The sequence below is a fragment of the Erpetoichthys calabaricus genome, chromosome 9 (assembly GCF_900747795.2).
Source record: "Erpetoichthys calabaricus chromosome 9, fErpCal1.3, whole genome shotgun sequence".
NCBI lineage: Eukaryota > Metazoa > Chordata > Cladistia > Polypteriformes > Polypteridae > Erpetoichthys > Erpetoichthys calabaricus.
In genome coordinates, this window is record NC_041402.2 from 73,417,395 (window position 1) to 73,432,380 (window position 14,986).

General features: G+C 41.8%; 1 protein-coding gene across 6 annotated transcripts in view; it reads right to left on the reverse strand.

Moving 5' to 3' along the window:
- piezo1 (piezo-type mechanosensitive ion channel component 1) overlaps nt 1–14,986 on the reverse strand; it is a 389,501-nt gene that overhangs the window by 132,075 nt on the left and 242,440 nt on the right. For all 6 annotated transcript variants that reach the window (XM_051932193.1, XM_051932192.1, XM_051932194.1 and 3 more), the window contains exons 7-8: nt 10,563–10,803; nt 392–605 (exon numbers count right to left, since the gene is read on the reverse strand). In XM_051932193.1, coding sequence (XP_051788153.1) covers nt 392–605; nt 10,563–10,803 — 455 coding nt within the window. The remainder of the gene's footprint in view (nt 1–391; nt 606–10,562; nt 10,804–14,986) is intronic.

Genomic DNA, 14,986 nt, shown 5'->3' on the forward strand with positions numbered 1-14,986 from the left:
ACCATATTTTGTACTGTGTTTATGTTGATTACTAGCTTGAGAATCACTTTGGGGGAGTTATTAGAGTGGTATTTGTAAAAAAAAATAATTGTAGATGTGTTTTGTGTTTGCAAATAGTTTATTTAATGCACTATTTTCAGTATGGTGTCTCTCTGTGGAAGGAATGTGAATTTTGGACCAAGCTAGGTTGTGTTTGGCTTCCCCTAATCTCTGTTAAAACAGTACCTAGTCTTATTACCTGCCAGAATATAAAAGGTAAGGAGAATAATAATAATAATGATAATACATTTTATTTATATAGCACCTTTCCCATGCTCATGCAATATTGTGCCTAAGAACATTTTTTTAATAAATATCTTCAAATATCATTTCCAGCTTTTTTTGTCCATACCTTGCCCAGATACTTTCTGTTGGAAAGAAGTCTTGTACATATGAGACTTGGTAGAGATAGAGGCAGATCAAGTGTCCAGCAGCATAGAAGGCTACCATCACACATAATGCATTAAAGCCCAAGGTGCTGAATGGAAAGCAACAAGCCCACCATGTGCAGACTCCAATGAAGAGCACAAAATAGACACCTGAGAAAGCTGAAGGAAGTGTGATCCCTGAAACGCAAAGACAAGAGAGACATTACAGAATAGAGTTACACACATACTCACAGTAAAACAAAAGAAAATTATTAGGTAGAAATTGCATAAGCTATAGTGTCCTTATACCTTGTGAGAAACCTATAGATAGGAAGTTGACAAATGTATGTGCTATCTTAGGTTTTTCTGCATGTTTTTCTAACCAATGAACCTTTTACTTGCAGTGTCAAGGAAAAGTTGTGCTTAGAACATGTTTTTTTAATGACATGTTTTTGATTGGCATTGGTCCACACTAAACATAAAGCACATTAAAAAAATGATGGATGAAATGCAAAAAGTCACTAATTTTTTTTGCAGTCAAAAAATTGCCTTTCCATCGGATGACACAACACAACAGCAGAACGGTGGACCAAAAGCACATCTGTTTAGGTTTTTAATACAAGAATTTTTTTGCTGACATAGCATGTTACAGTACTCAATAAAGCTGCAGTAAATGGAAAATAAAAGCAAGCTTGTAAAGCTGGAGAGGTAGCCCAAACCAATTGAATGCTGCATCTTAAAATCACAAATCTAATTTCTCATGATAAACTTTCAGCATCAAAATAATAAGCTTTAAATACATAGTTGGGTAATAGTATATTACTGTACACGTCAATTTTATTAAATTACCAGCAAGTACAATAATGTTACTATACTCATGCTATTCTGTTTGGGAATCCACAAAAGGGTTCTTTCTCTTTTTGCTAACAACCTTCTACTGGTGAGCAGGCTTTATTGTACAAATAATTCCATGCAGCTGGTAAATGTTTTCTCTAAACAGTTTTTGGCTTTAGTTGCTGATCAGTGCTTACAAATTAGAAAACAGAAAGTTCATATTCGAGGATAGCAGTTAATTCAATTCTTATGCTCTGAGGAAGACTCAGAATAAACAACACAAGCCATTCCTATAGCAAGAAGGAGACTAGCAGATTCTACTGCTGCCAAGAATCAAAGTGAGGGTTTCAAAGACCCAATACCCAGGAGGATTTTTATGTTGTGTTGTAATGATGATGGCCATCAGGGGGCAATATCCCCGCTCTCTTGTAAGTAACAAGTAACCAAATAGAGAGAAGAATGCAATAGAGTCCTTTACACTGGCCTTTCCTATCACTCCTGATCTAGTACAAGGAATATAGTACAGCTTCCAGGTGTGGGGGTTGTGATATTGGCAGGAATGAGGTTACTTTTATGCCAAATGGGTACAACTAAAAGGTTATCCTGAAATGTGCAGATGATGACTTTGGAGCTTTCATTATTTTTGTGGCTTATTGTGGTCTCTTTACTGACTAATTTAGTTCATTTGAGAAATATATATACTGTATTTCTTGTAGTAAAAACAAGCAGCTTTTACATATTTTTAAACAAGAAAATAATCAGAGAATTCGTAATAAAATACAGTACACAACTGAAAATTCCAAATGCCTCATGTAAAGGTAAGTCAATGAAGCAGCAAATAAATCTGGTTTGCTTCAACACTGTTCACACACTGCAGAGGGAACATTGTATGAATTTTGATGATTAATAATCAATAAAGTCTGCCACCCAGGAGGGATGCCATAAATAATGTGTGATAAATACAATAATTTGGAAAGGCTCCTACTTTATTTATCTTGCCTTTCTCTGATGTAAGGAGGCGGGTCTTGAACCTTTAGATTTACATCAAGGTAACTGAGGCAGAGTCGATTTTAGAAACAGAATAATACAATTTACTGATAAACACAGAGTATAGAAATATAACTGCATATATATATATTGTCGCACACATGCGACTAGGAGACAACTAAAGGGCCTGAATAATAGTAATTCCATGCCTGATCAGGGGGCGGCAAGGTGCACTAATTGTCTCCCTCAATCCCTTACAGACCATTCTCTGGAAATCCCGCCTGGTTCCGGCACCACCGATGATGTCACTTCCAGTTCCGGCGCTGCCGATGACGTTGCTTCCAGTCCCTGCCCTGATGACATCACTTCCTCCACTTGTCTTTAAAAGGCACCATCTGAAGGCAGCAACTTGACAATTTACCTCTTTGCAGCCAGGATATAATATACAGGTGGCTGCCCCAAACCTTTTCATGTCTCATCGTGCTTTTTGTGACAATATATTGACATATAAGACTGGATACAGATGGACTAGACAGACAAACATAACATGTAGGCTGGCTGTTTACTGGTATTTAGGGTTCTACTTTATCTTGGCACATAGTTTACGACTCCAAGTCTTTATGGACGATTTCCGATGTTGTGTGGAGTGGCTGCTTTTTGTTGTTGCTCTGCATTCAAGTAGAAGATTCATCATGCATTAAAGTCCACTCATTCTCTTTGCTGCATGGTCCTTGACAGTGATGTGCTGCTTTTTGCTGTTAGGCACTCTGCTGTTCAGTCTCCATCTTAGGTAACCTGGCACTATCTGGCACCTGAATGTAGATGCTGAAGTTCCCTTCTTGATGTGATGGCTGCTTCTCAGCCTTCAGACTGGCTCACTGTTTAGCTTGGTAAACTGGATCTCAGCTCTCAGGTTCACAAACAGAAGACCTTGTCAGGTTCAGATTTCCAAGAGATAGAGCAGCTCATAACATTATAGGTTTCAGAGGATCATTTTGTGTATTTCCCCATCCTGGAGAGAATCTCGGAGAGGGTGCCCTGACAGAATCCCCAGGGAGTTGAGCGAGTATCCAGCAAATATCTCAGAGAAAGAGATTCTTCAAGATGTTGAAGAGAGTTTTAAAGGAAAGTTTAACCTTCTTTTGATTGGATTAAAGCCACTTCCAGTTACAAAATTAGTATCTTCTAGATAGATAGATAGATAGATAGATAGATAGATAGATAGATAGATAGATAGATAGATAGATAGATAGATAGATAGATAGATAGATAGATAGATACTTTATTAATCCCAAGGGGAAATAGAAGAAGTGGGGTTCTTCAGTTCATCTTAGTTGTCATTCTTTGAATTATGGTTTTTGTCCTTGCTTGAGTCCATTTTGCGCCTTGTAGCTCAAGAGTTCTACTGAAGGGCCTCTAGAGAGATGTCAGATCACCTCTGATTTACACCTTTGTTATTACATAAAATCCAGGCAGATCCTGGTACAAGCTAGAGTTCAGTCACTTAGTTTGGAATGCAGGTTGAGGTTTGGTGCAGCTGGATGCTTGCACCCATGTTAAATCTGATTTCTTAACAGGTCTGGTGTACCACAAAAGCATAGCAGAATGGACAATGCAACACTTTGTCCTACAATGCCACCCGTGCAATTTCTGAAACTTTGTTATGTGTATGTTTGTTGTTGAAAAACATTAATTGAACTTGATCATAAACCATAGATAGATAGATAGATAGATAGATAGATAGATAGATAGATAGATAGATAGATAGATAGATAGATAGATAGATAGATAGATAGATAGATACTGTATTAATCCCCAAGGGTTAAATTCACATACTCCAGAGAGAGAGAGAGAGAGAGAGAGAGAGAGAGAGATAGATAGATACTTTATTAATCCCCAAGGGAAAATTCATATACTCCAGCAGCAGCATACTGATAAAAAACAATATTAAATTAAAGAGTGATAAAAATGCAGGCATAACAGACAGTAAATTTGCAAAATGTTAACGTTTACTCTCCCGGGTGGAATTGAAGAGTCACATAGTGTGGGGGAGGAACGATTTCCTTAGTCTGTCAGTGGAGCAGAACAGTGACAGCAGTCTGTCGCTGAAGCTGCTCCTCTGTCTGGAGATGATACTGTTTAGTGGATGCAGTGGATTCTCCATGATTGATAGGAGCCTGCTCAGCGCCCATCGCTCTGCCACAGATGTCACACTGTCCAGCTCCATGCCTACAATAGAGCCTGCCTTCCTCACCAGTTTATCCAGGCGTGAGGCATTCCTCTTCTTTATGCTGCCTCCCCAGCACACCACCGTGTAGAAGAGGGAGCTCACCACAACCATCTGACAGAACATCTGCAGCATCTTATTGCAGATGTTGAAGGACACCAGCCTTCTAAGAAAGTATAGTCGGCTCAGTCCTTTCTTGCACGGAGCATCAGTATTGGCAGTCCAGTTCAATTTATCATCCAGCTGCACTCCCAGGTATTTATAGGTCTGCACCCTCTGCACACAGTCACCTCTGATGATCACGGGGCCCATGAGGGGCCTGGGCCTCCTAAAATCCACCACCAGCTCCTTGGTTTTGCTGGTGTTCAGTTGTAGGTGGTTTGAGTCGCACCATTTAACAAAGTCCTTGATTAGGTTCCTAATAATAATAATAATAATAATACATTTTATTTATATAGCGCCTTTCCCATGCTCAAGGCACTTATACTCCTATACTCCTCCTCCTGCCCACTCCTGATGCAGCCCATGATAGCAGTGTTGTCAGCGAACGTTTGCAGTGGCAGGACTCTGAGTTGTATAGGAAGTCCGGTGTATATAGACTGAACAGGACCGGAGAAAGTACAGTCCTCTGAGGCGCTCCTGTGCTGCTGACCACAATGTCAGACCTGCAGTTTCCGAGACGCACATACTGAGGTCTGTCTGTAAGATAGTCCACGATCCATGCAACCAGGTATAAATCTACTCCCATCTCTGTCAGCTTGTCCCTGAGGAGCAGAGGTTGAATGGTGTTGAAGGCGCTAGAGAAGTTCAGAAACATAATTCTTACTGCACCACTGCCTCTGTCCAAGTGGGAGAGGGATCGGTGTAACATATAGATGATGGCATCCTCCGCTCCCACCTTCTCCTGGCATGTGAACTGCAGAGGGTTGAGGCGTGGCAGACCTGTGGCCTTAGGTGGTGAAGCAGCAGCCACTCCATGGTCTTCATCACATGTGATATCAGGGCAACAGGCCTGAAGTCATTCAGCTCAGCAGGACGTGATACCTTTGGGACTGGGGTGATGCAAGATGTTTACCAAAGCCTTGGGACTCTCCCCTGTTCCAGGCTCAGGATGAAGATACACTGTAGAGGACTCCCCAGCTCCAACACACAGGCCTTCAGCAGTCGTGGTGATACTCCATCTGGACCCGCTGTTTTGCTGGCACGAAGTCTCCTCAGCTCTCTGCTTACCTGGGCTGCTGTAATTGGGGGGAAACTCTCTCCTATGCTGGTATCAGCAGAAAGATGGGTGTAGGTTGCAGTACTCTGAGGAGAGAGTGGGTTAGGGTGGTCAAACCTGTTAAAGAAGTTGTACATCAGGTTTGCTCCCTCCATGTCTCTCTCGATGGTGGCACCCCGCTTTGAGCTGCAGCCAGTGATGATCTTCATCCCATCCCACACTTCCTTCATGCTGTTATTCTGCAACTTCTGCTCCATCTTTCTCCTGTACTGCTCCTTTGCCACCCTGAGCTGGACTCAAGAGTTCCTTCTGCACATGCTTAAGCTCACGCTGATCACCGCCTTTAAAAGCCCTTTTTTTCTGGTTCAAAAGACCCTTGATGTCACTTGTAATCCATGGTTTGTTGTCAGCATAGCAGTGTACTGTTCTTACTGGAACTACAATGTCCATACAGAAGTTGATGTAGTCAGTAGTGCAGTCAACAACTTCTTCAATGTTCTCACTATGTGACCCCTGCAGGATATCCCAGTCCGTAGTTCCAAAGCAGTCTCTCAGAGCCTGCTCTGCCTCAGAGGACCACTTCCTGAATGAGCGTGTGGTTGTAGGTAGCTCCCTTGCTCCTGGTTTGTAGTGAGGTTGTAGCAGAACCAGGTTATGATCTGCTTTCCCAAGCGCAGGCAGCAGGGTGGCGCTGTATGCATCTTTAATGTTTGCATACAGTAGGTCAATAGTCCTATTTCCCTGGGTGTTACAATCCACATACTGGGGGAAGGCAGGTAATGTTTTATCCAGTGTCGCATGGTTAAAATCTCCAGAGATTAGCACAAGCGCCTCGAGGTGCTGTGTTTGTAGTTTAGCAACAGCAGAATGGATGATGTCACCCGATATCTCCACGTCCGCCCGAGGAGGGATGTAAACAATAAAAACAATGACGTGTCCAAACTATCTGGGCAAGTAATAGGGATGCAGACTTACGGCCAACAGTTCGATGTTCCTGCAGCAAGTGGAGATTTTGACGTTTACATGTCCAGGGTTGCACCAGCTTGTATTCACATAGAGAGCGAGTTCTCCTCCTTTCCGCTTTCCGCTCTAACTGTGCTAAACCCGGGTAGCTCCACGTTAGCATCTGGGATGCTAGTTGTTAGCCACGTTTCACAAAAACACAACAAACTGCATTCTCTGTAGGTCCTGACATTTTTCACCAACGCAGCCAGTTCATCGATCTTATTTGGTAGTGAGTTCACATTTCCCAGGATCACAGAAGGCAGCGAAGGCTTGTATCGCCACTTCCTCGCTAGCCGCTTAGCCTTTAGCTTAGCACCTGCTCTGCTGCCACGATACTGCCGTCTTACTTCATCAGGTAAATAGGGAACCACACCGTACTATAACAAGTACCATACAATACTTCTGAGATAGTTATATTAATACAAATGAATAATGTGGGGTTACCTTGTAACAGTTTATCACTAATACTGACAAGCTTTCAAACTGTTCTAAGTTAAATATAATAGTCAGATAATGATCACTTTGTTAATCTTGTTAATGTACCCCAGGCCACCAGAGGACACTAGGGGCTTGATTCACAGGAGTATTGGTGAGATCAGACAATCGGGCTCTCCCAAATCACACTCTGTGGTATGAGAAATATTCAGGGGAACCTGTGACCACTACGAGGAGCTGCTCAAGGGTACCTGCAGACCTCTGAGCGTTGCCTAGTAACCCAGAAACACCTGCAATGGCTCATAGCTTAGATTTTCCTGTTCTGGGCTTACAAGGCCCGTGCAGTTAGTACACAGAAGACCTTAAAGTTGAGAATAAGCCATTGCTAAGTGGCTGAACAAGTAAAGGTAGCTAGAGGTGGACGAGTAAGAGAGGAATAAATAGGATGGCCAGAAGCCTTAGGGATTTAAAAATAATAAAAACCAATGTGTTAATGGGATAATTGTTTTGACTTTTATTACCAATGCGGGTGAATATTCCATCCATCCATTTTCCAACCCGCTGAATCCAAACAGGGTCACGGGGGTCTGCTGGAGCCAATCCCAGCCAACACAGGGCACAAGGCAGGGAACCAATCCCAGGCAGGGTGCCAACCCACCGCAGGACACACACAAACACACCCACACACCAAGCACACACTAGGGCCAATTTAGAATCGCCAATCCACCTAACCTGCATGTCTTTGGATTGTGGGAGGAAACCGGAGCGCCCGGAGGAAACCCACGCAGACACGGGGAGAACATGCAAACTCCACGCAGGGAGGACCCGGGAATCAAACCCAGGTCCCCAGGTCTCCCAACTGCGAGGCAGCAGCGCTACCCACTGCGCCACCGTGCCGCCAGGTGAATATTCTCTTCCTTTATTACTTTCATTCTTTTTGGTCACCATTTGTGACGCGAATCTGTGGTGATCACTAAGCTACTGATTTCTGTGTGTTTTTTCATCTTTATTATTATGCAATTGTTTCAAAAGAGTTAATAATGGTTATGTCAAGAAACAGTTGAACAGACTAGCCTTAACTGGCTTGCCAAGTACTATGATCCATTCCCATGAGCAATATGCACCTTGAGACCTTGTTGTTGCAGTATAACTACCTTGCATCTTGTTGCTGTGCTCAATCTTGCCATGACATGAAACTGTCTTCCACAACCTCACCTTGGTAGCAGAGTTTGGCTGTTCCTCGCCCAGTTTTAAGCCTTCTACACAGCTGTTTCAGTTAATGACTGTGTTTCAACCTACGTGTGACATTGATGATCATTAGCACCTGTTTGGTATAATTGGTTGATCATACGCCTGACTATAATCTTACAAAATCCCTGACTTTGTGCAAGTTTACCTATAAGAATTGATGCTGGTTTGAAGGCAAAAGGTAGTAACACCAAATATTGATTTGATTTAGATTTTTCTTTTGTTCGCTCACTTTGCATTTTGTAAATTGATAACAATAAACAATCATTATTTATATTTCTGAAAGCATTCTTTGTTTACAGTTTTTTTTCACATCTGCCTAAAACTTTTGCACCGTACTGTACATACACATTGTTTGTGTATATATATTGTGGCAGATGGCTGGGGAACCCACCCAGCCAGGACGCCTGAAAGGACCAGGAGAGAGACAATACCTCCCCCGGGCCATGAGAGGGCAGCCGCCCTCGTTCACCTGGGGGCCACGGGAGCAGAGATTGGAAGCTCAACCCTGTTGGAGCCCGTGACAACTACCAGGGGGCGCCTGGAAAATGACTATAGAGCATTGGATTGCAACACTTCCGCAACACCAGGAAGTGCTGCCGGAAGATCGTCATGGAGCACCTGGAGCACATCCTGGGCATTATAAGAAGGGACGCCTCACTCCAGTAGACAAGCCAGAATCAGGAGGAGGTGGACAGAGCTTGCGTGGAGAGGAGTGAGGGCGAAAGAAAGTGAAGAGAGGAGAAAGAAGGGATTGAAGATTTGGTTTTGGGCATTGTGTGGTAGTGTGTATTACCAGGAGTGAAATAAATGTGTGTTTTTGGACATCTGGTGTCTGTCTGTCTGTGCCCAGGAGCTGGTCTTCCACAATATATACTGTATATATAAAATGTTATATGTATATTTATGAAATATTTAGAGGTGACTGTTCTACCATTTTAAATGTGTATTACAAGAACACTATTCATAGTTTTAACCTGTAAATTGCAGGTGGATCCTGCAAGTCGTTACCTGGCAAGAAATGAACAGCAAAGGAGAGATGATGTGAAAATGACAAATGACAAAGTCATCTGCACATTAGACAGGAATTACAGATACAGTAATCCCTCGCTATATCGTGCTTCGCCTTTCGCGGCTTCACTCCATCGCGGATTTTATATGTAAGCATATTTAAATATATATCGGGGATTTTTTGCTGGTTCGCGGATTTCTGCGGACAATGGGTCTTTTAATTTCTGGTACATGCTTCCTCAGTTGGTTTGCCCAGTTGATTTCATACAAGGGACGCTATTGGCAGATGGCTGAGAAGCTACCCAACTTACTTTTCTCTCTCTCTCTCTTGCGCTGACTTTCTCTGATCCTGACGTAGGGGGATTGAGCAGGGGGGCTGTTCGCACACCTAGACGATATGGACGCTCGTCAAAAAATGCTGAAAGATTATCTTCACTTTGCTCCCTTTTGTGCAGCTGCTTCATGAAGCAACATGCTGCACGGTGCTTCGCATACTTAAAAGCACGAAGGGCACGTATTGATTTTTGGTTGTTTGTTTTTCTCTGTCTCTCTCTCTCTCTCTCTTTCTCTGCTCCTGACGGAGGGGGTGTGAGCTGCCGCCTTCAACTACTTTGTGCCGTGGTGCTTCGCATACTTAAAAGCCAAAGAGCCCTATTGATTTGTTTGCTTTTCTCTATCTCTCTGACATTATCTGCTCCTGACGCTCACTCCTTTGAAGAGGAAGATATGTTTGCATTCTTTTAATTGTGAGACAGAACTGTCATCTCTGTCTTGTCATGGAGCACAGTTTAAACTTTTGAAAAAGAGACAAATGTTTGTTTGCAGTGTTTGAATAAAGCTCCTGCCTCTCTACAACCTCCTGTGTTTCTGTGCAAATCTGTGACCCAAGCATGACAATATAAAAATAACCATATAAACATATGGTTTCTACTTCGCGGATTTTCACCTTTCGTGGGGGGGTCTGGAACGCAACCCCCGCGTTGGAGGAGGGATTACTGTATTGCAGAACAAAATAAGTGAAGAAGTGTGTAACCATGCTGCATGAAATTGTACACCAGTATGACAGCGAATCCCAACCAAAACCTTAGACATCTAGATTTCTGCCAGCTGAGCCTCAAATCTTGTCATGTATTAATAGCAAATAACAACTCATAATACACTGTCAGTGCCTAAGTGCAGAAAGGCTTACCTGCAAGACCAAGTAATGCAATGACCAGGAACCTACTGATGTCCTTGAGGAATCTGAATGCTGTGACACGGAGTTGGGCTGCCAGCAGTGTTGCTCGGTTTGATACTGATGGCTCCCTGCACAGCATGTCATGTTCTGTTTCATTATCAGTGAGAGGCTCTGTAGGTGTTGTTCTTCTTTCTGCCTCATTTCCATCAGTTTCAAAAACATTGCTGTCCTCCCTATCCCCTTCCTGTAGATCCTGAAAAATGAAAGTCACAATTAGAAAAGACTGACTTTATCATGAGTTAAACATCCACTATACTTCAATTTTGTAGAGCACTGCTACTTGATGGAACCCACATTCTTCTTTTGAAAACTTTCAGTTCTAAAACTAGCCTAACAGCCCTGTACCTTATTCTTTTATTTTGTCCTGCCATAAGCCCTTATTTATTTACTCTTAGAATACCCTATTTTGATAAAGAAAAGGAAGTGGTTATCTTACATTCATTTCCTGACAATCTTTTCACTACTGATGGCTGCTGCTTTTTCCAGCAGAACACAAAGCAAGTCAATGTTATGACATGTAGAATGCCAACGATTATTATGTGCATAAAACAACCAGGAGATGGCTGAGGAACAATAAACCATGTTTTAAAAGCCAAGTAGGAGTCAGAGTACTGGAGAAGCCAAAAACGAGACTGAGTGACCAGAATCAATGGGCAAAACAAAAACTGAAAGTCATATTCATAAGAAGGTCGTCACCAAAAGCCAAAATCCTAAAGTTAGGGCCTACATGGAAATAAAGTTCACTAATACTATGAAGATCAAAGGTTTTCACATCCAATGAAGAATAAAGTATAATATAAATGCCACCACTTTTATATTTTTTTCCATAATGCTATCTGTGCGACAATGCAATCTTCAAAATTGTATCTCATAAATAAATACAACTAAGACATAAACAAAAGTAAACTTTAAATTACAAAGCAAAACATGAAAATAATACCAGAAATTGAATCCTCATGATTAAAAAAAAACGAAATAGGCAGGAATCCATATTACTAACCGAGAATGCTAAACCGGATGATGGACGCAGGCACATCCGGCCATGGGCCGTAGCTGCAAAAAGACGTACTGCGCAGGCGCAAGAAAGGGCGGACGGGATACACACCAAGAGGGGGATTTAACAAGCCCCTGGAACACAAAAAAAAAGAACACAAAACCACCCCACACACCCTACAAGCAACGGACGGGACACACACAAAGAGGGGGATTCAACAAGCCCCTGGAACACAAAACGAAAGAAGACGCTCACTCAACAACAATCCTCACCCACACACCCCCCCCAATCAATAAGAAGTGACACCCAAAGCCACATATCTAAAGGAAACGTCCATATTAAACATGTCATCTCAAAACCTTCACACTAGGCAGCATAGGTGGATCTCATTAAAATAAAGCACTATTAACCGTTCAACTGGAGAAAAGGCTCCATATTAACAGTGAGTGCTATCCTCCTTAATACGTATCCATATTTCGCACGCTGAGGAACAAACAAGTCATGCATACACGGTCACGGGTACAAAACTATTCGGATCGGATAACGGAACCAAACACACGAACACGAATGAAACAAAAAGAATACACGGCGGCGCATACAATGCGCTTCGGAAAATACGTGAGAAAAAATGTCTCGGATCAAAAAACGCAAAGCTCAAGTAACCCCGTTACAGAGACGTGCCCAAATGAACAGACACATTGAACGTAGATGCATACAGCGCGCGTCTCAAAGTGCTGCATCAAAACAAGCACGATTTCAAAAGAAAGAGCTCGCGTCTCAGACATACAAAAAAGGGAGCAAAGCAACGCGCATATGACCGGCCAGAAAACAAGCAAGCAGGACTCAAAAAGCAGAAAGCTCAACTGACCGACATACAAAAACGGACAAGGCACGATACAAACAATGCACGACGTAGAGTGAAACGGACTTTGCGCAAAGCGGAGGCGGATCAATTAAAACTCAAAAATAGCGCGTCACAAATAATGGACATGCAACAACGCGGCACTCAAACACCACAAGCAAAACATGCCCGTCGCAGACATCAACACCAGACGTCTGCTAAACGCTTACGCCAGTTGGCTGACAACGCTTTCAGTAATGAGTCCACTATTGAGGAAAATTCATTGAGATTAATGAATGTCATTTGCAATCATTGTCATTCACTTAACTTCACAGAAGAAACAACTGGCAATACAAATAATGAATTTACACGTTGTTGTCAAAAGGGGCAGATTAGACTGCCTCCTTTACATTCATATCCTGAATATCTACAGAAGCTTCTAACTAAGGATGTGCCTGAAAGTAAAAACTTTATGAACTACATTAGATCCTACAATAGTTCATTTGCTTTTGCATCTACCAGAGAACATAACAGGACACCAAAAGGCAATGGCCCATACTGCTTTCGCATATGTGGTTAACACAACGCACTATATTATGTCCAAAAAATATTAATGTTAATCACATTAATAACCAGATCATTTCATTACTTCCTGAAGAGACACAGCTCTTTCTAAGCTCTGACAAAGTTGACTCTGATGACGACAATGAACATCTGAATTTCCCATTAGAATATTTGAACACTATTAAGCCGGACGAATGACCACAACACAACCTTACCCTTAAAAACGGAACAATAATCATGCTATTAAGAAACCTTAACACTAAACAGGGTTTATACAATGGCACACGGTTTAGTCATCAACACCATAACACACGATGTTATTCAAGCAACAGTTCTTTCAGATTCACATGCTAACAATACTGTTCTCATTCTTGGAATTGACCTTACGAGTTCTGACCTAGAGTTACCTTTTACATTGAAACACCGACAGTTCCCCATTAAACCTGCATTTGCCATGACCAGCAACAAATCACAAGGACAAACCATGGACAAGGTTGGCATCTACCTCTCTGAACCCGTTTTTGGACATGGACAACTTTATGTTGCCTTCTCATGTGTTCGACGTTCATCTCACATTAAAGTTAAAATTAAAAATGATCCATGCCAAGGAAGACTCATTCAAAGACAAGACACCATCTTTACTACTAATGTTGTATACAGAGAAATATTCCAATAAAACATTACTCTATGCCAAACACTCAATTTTGTATTTATATAGGCATCAACCAAACCTGCACACTATTCTATATCTAATTCATACATCTCACTCTTTGTCATGCCCCAACGCCAGGGGTTGGCGAGCGAAGCGAGCAGGGGGCGGAGCCCCCTAGTACATGTATAAACAAAAGCTGTTCTAAATCACCAGCAAAAGACCACTATCTTCTACTCTTGCTGCCTGGCACTCCTTCAAGGTGAGTTCTCCTCTCTTGGTTATGTCAGATTGTTATCCATCTTCTAAATAGCAAAACTAGTCATCAAGGTTTAAAATATATGCCCTCTGAATGAATGAGAATGAGAATGTTAACATGGTGATTTTAGCAGCATATACAGAAAGGTATACTGATGAAAAGCTCAGGTTATCTACTTTTACAAAGAAGTTGAAGCATCTTCATGTCTCCAATTAATGCACAATTCATATGGCTTGAAAAGGGTTACCAAATAATCCCATACATAAAACACAATTAGAAAACTTGACATATTTTGCACAAACAGACCTTATTAATTTGCAGGCTAGTAGCAGAAACTACTTTTAAATTTGTGTTTTATGTAAGTCACTAGGGGGCGGAGCCCTGCTCGCTTCGCTCGCCAACCCCTGGTGTTGGGAAATCACAAAGAGCGTGATGTATGAATGAGATATAGCATAGTGTGAAGGTGTAGATGACGCAGATAGGAAGCAAAGAATAAAGTGTTTGGCACAGTGTAAAGGTTTATTGGAAAATTTCTTTGTAAATAACATTAGTAGTAAAGATGGTGTCTTGTCCTTGAATGAGTTTTCCTCGGCATGGAGCATTTATGACCTTAACTTTAATGTCAGATGAACGTCGAACTTGTGAGAAGGCCACATAAAGTTGTCCATGTCCAAAAATGGGCTCAGATAGGTAGATGCCAACCTTGTCCATGGTTTGTCCTTGTGATTTGTTGATGGTCATGGCAAAGGCAGGTTTAATGGGGAATTGTTTCCGTTTAAGTGTAAAAGGTAATTCCAGGTCAGAACTTGAAAGGTCAATTCTAGGAATTAGAACAGTATTGTTAGCATGTGATCCTGTAAGAACTGTTGCTTGAATAACATTGTGTGTCATGGTGTAGACGACTAAACGTGTACCATTGCATAAACCCTGTCTAGTGTTAAGGTTTCTTAATAGCATGATTATTGTTCCGTTTTTAAGGCTAAGACTGTGTTGTGGTAATCCGGCTGGGTTAATTGAAATGACCTGGTTATTAATGTGATCAACATTAATATTTTTTGGACATAATATA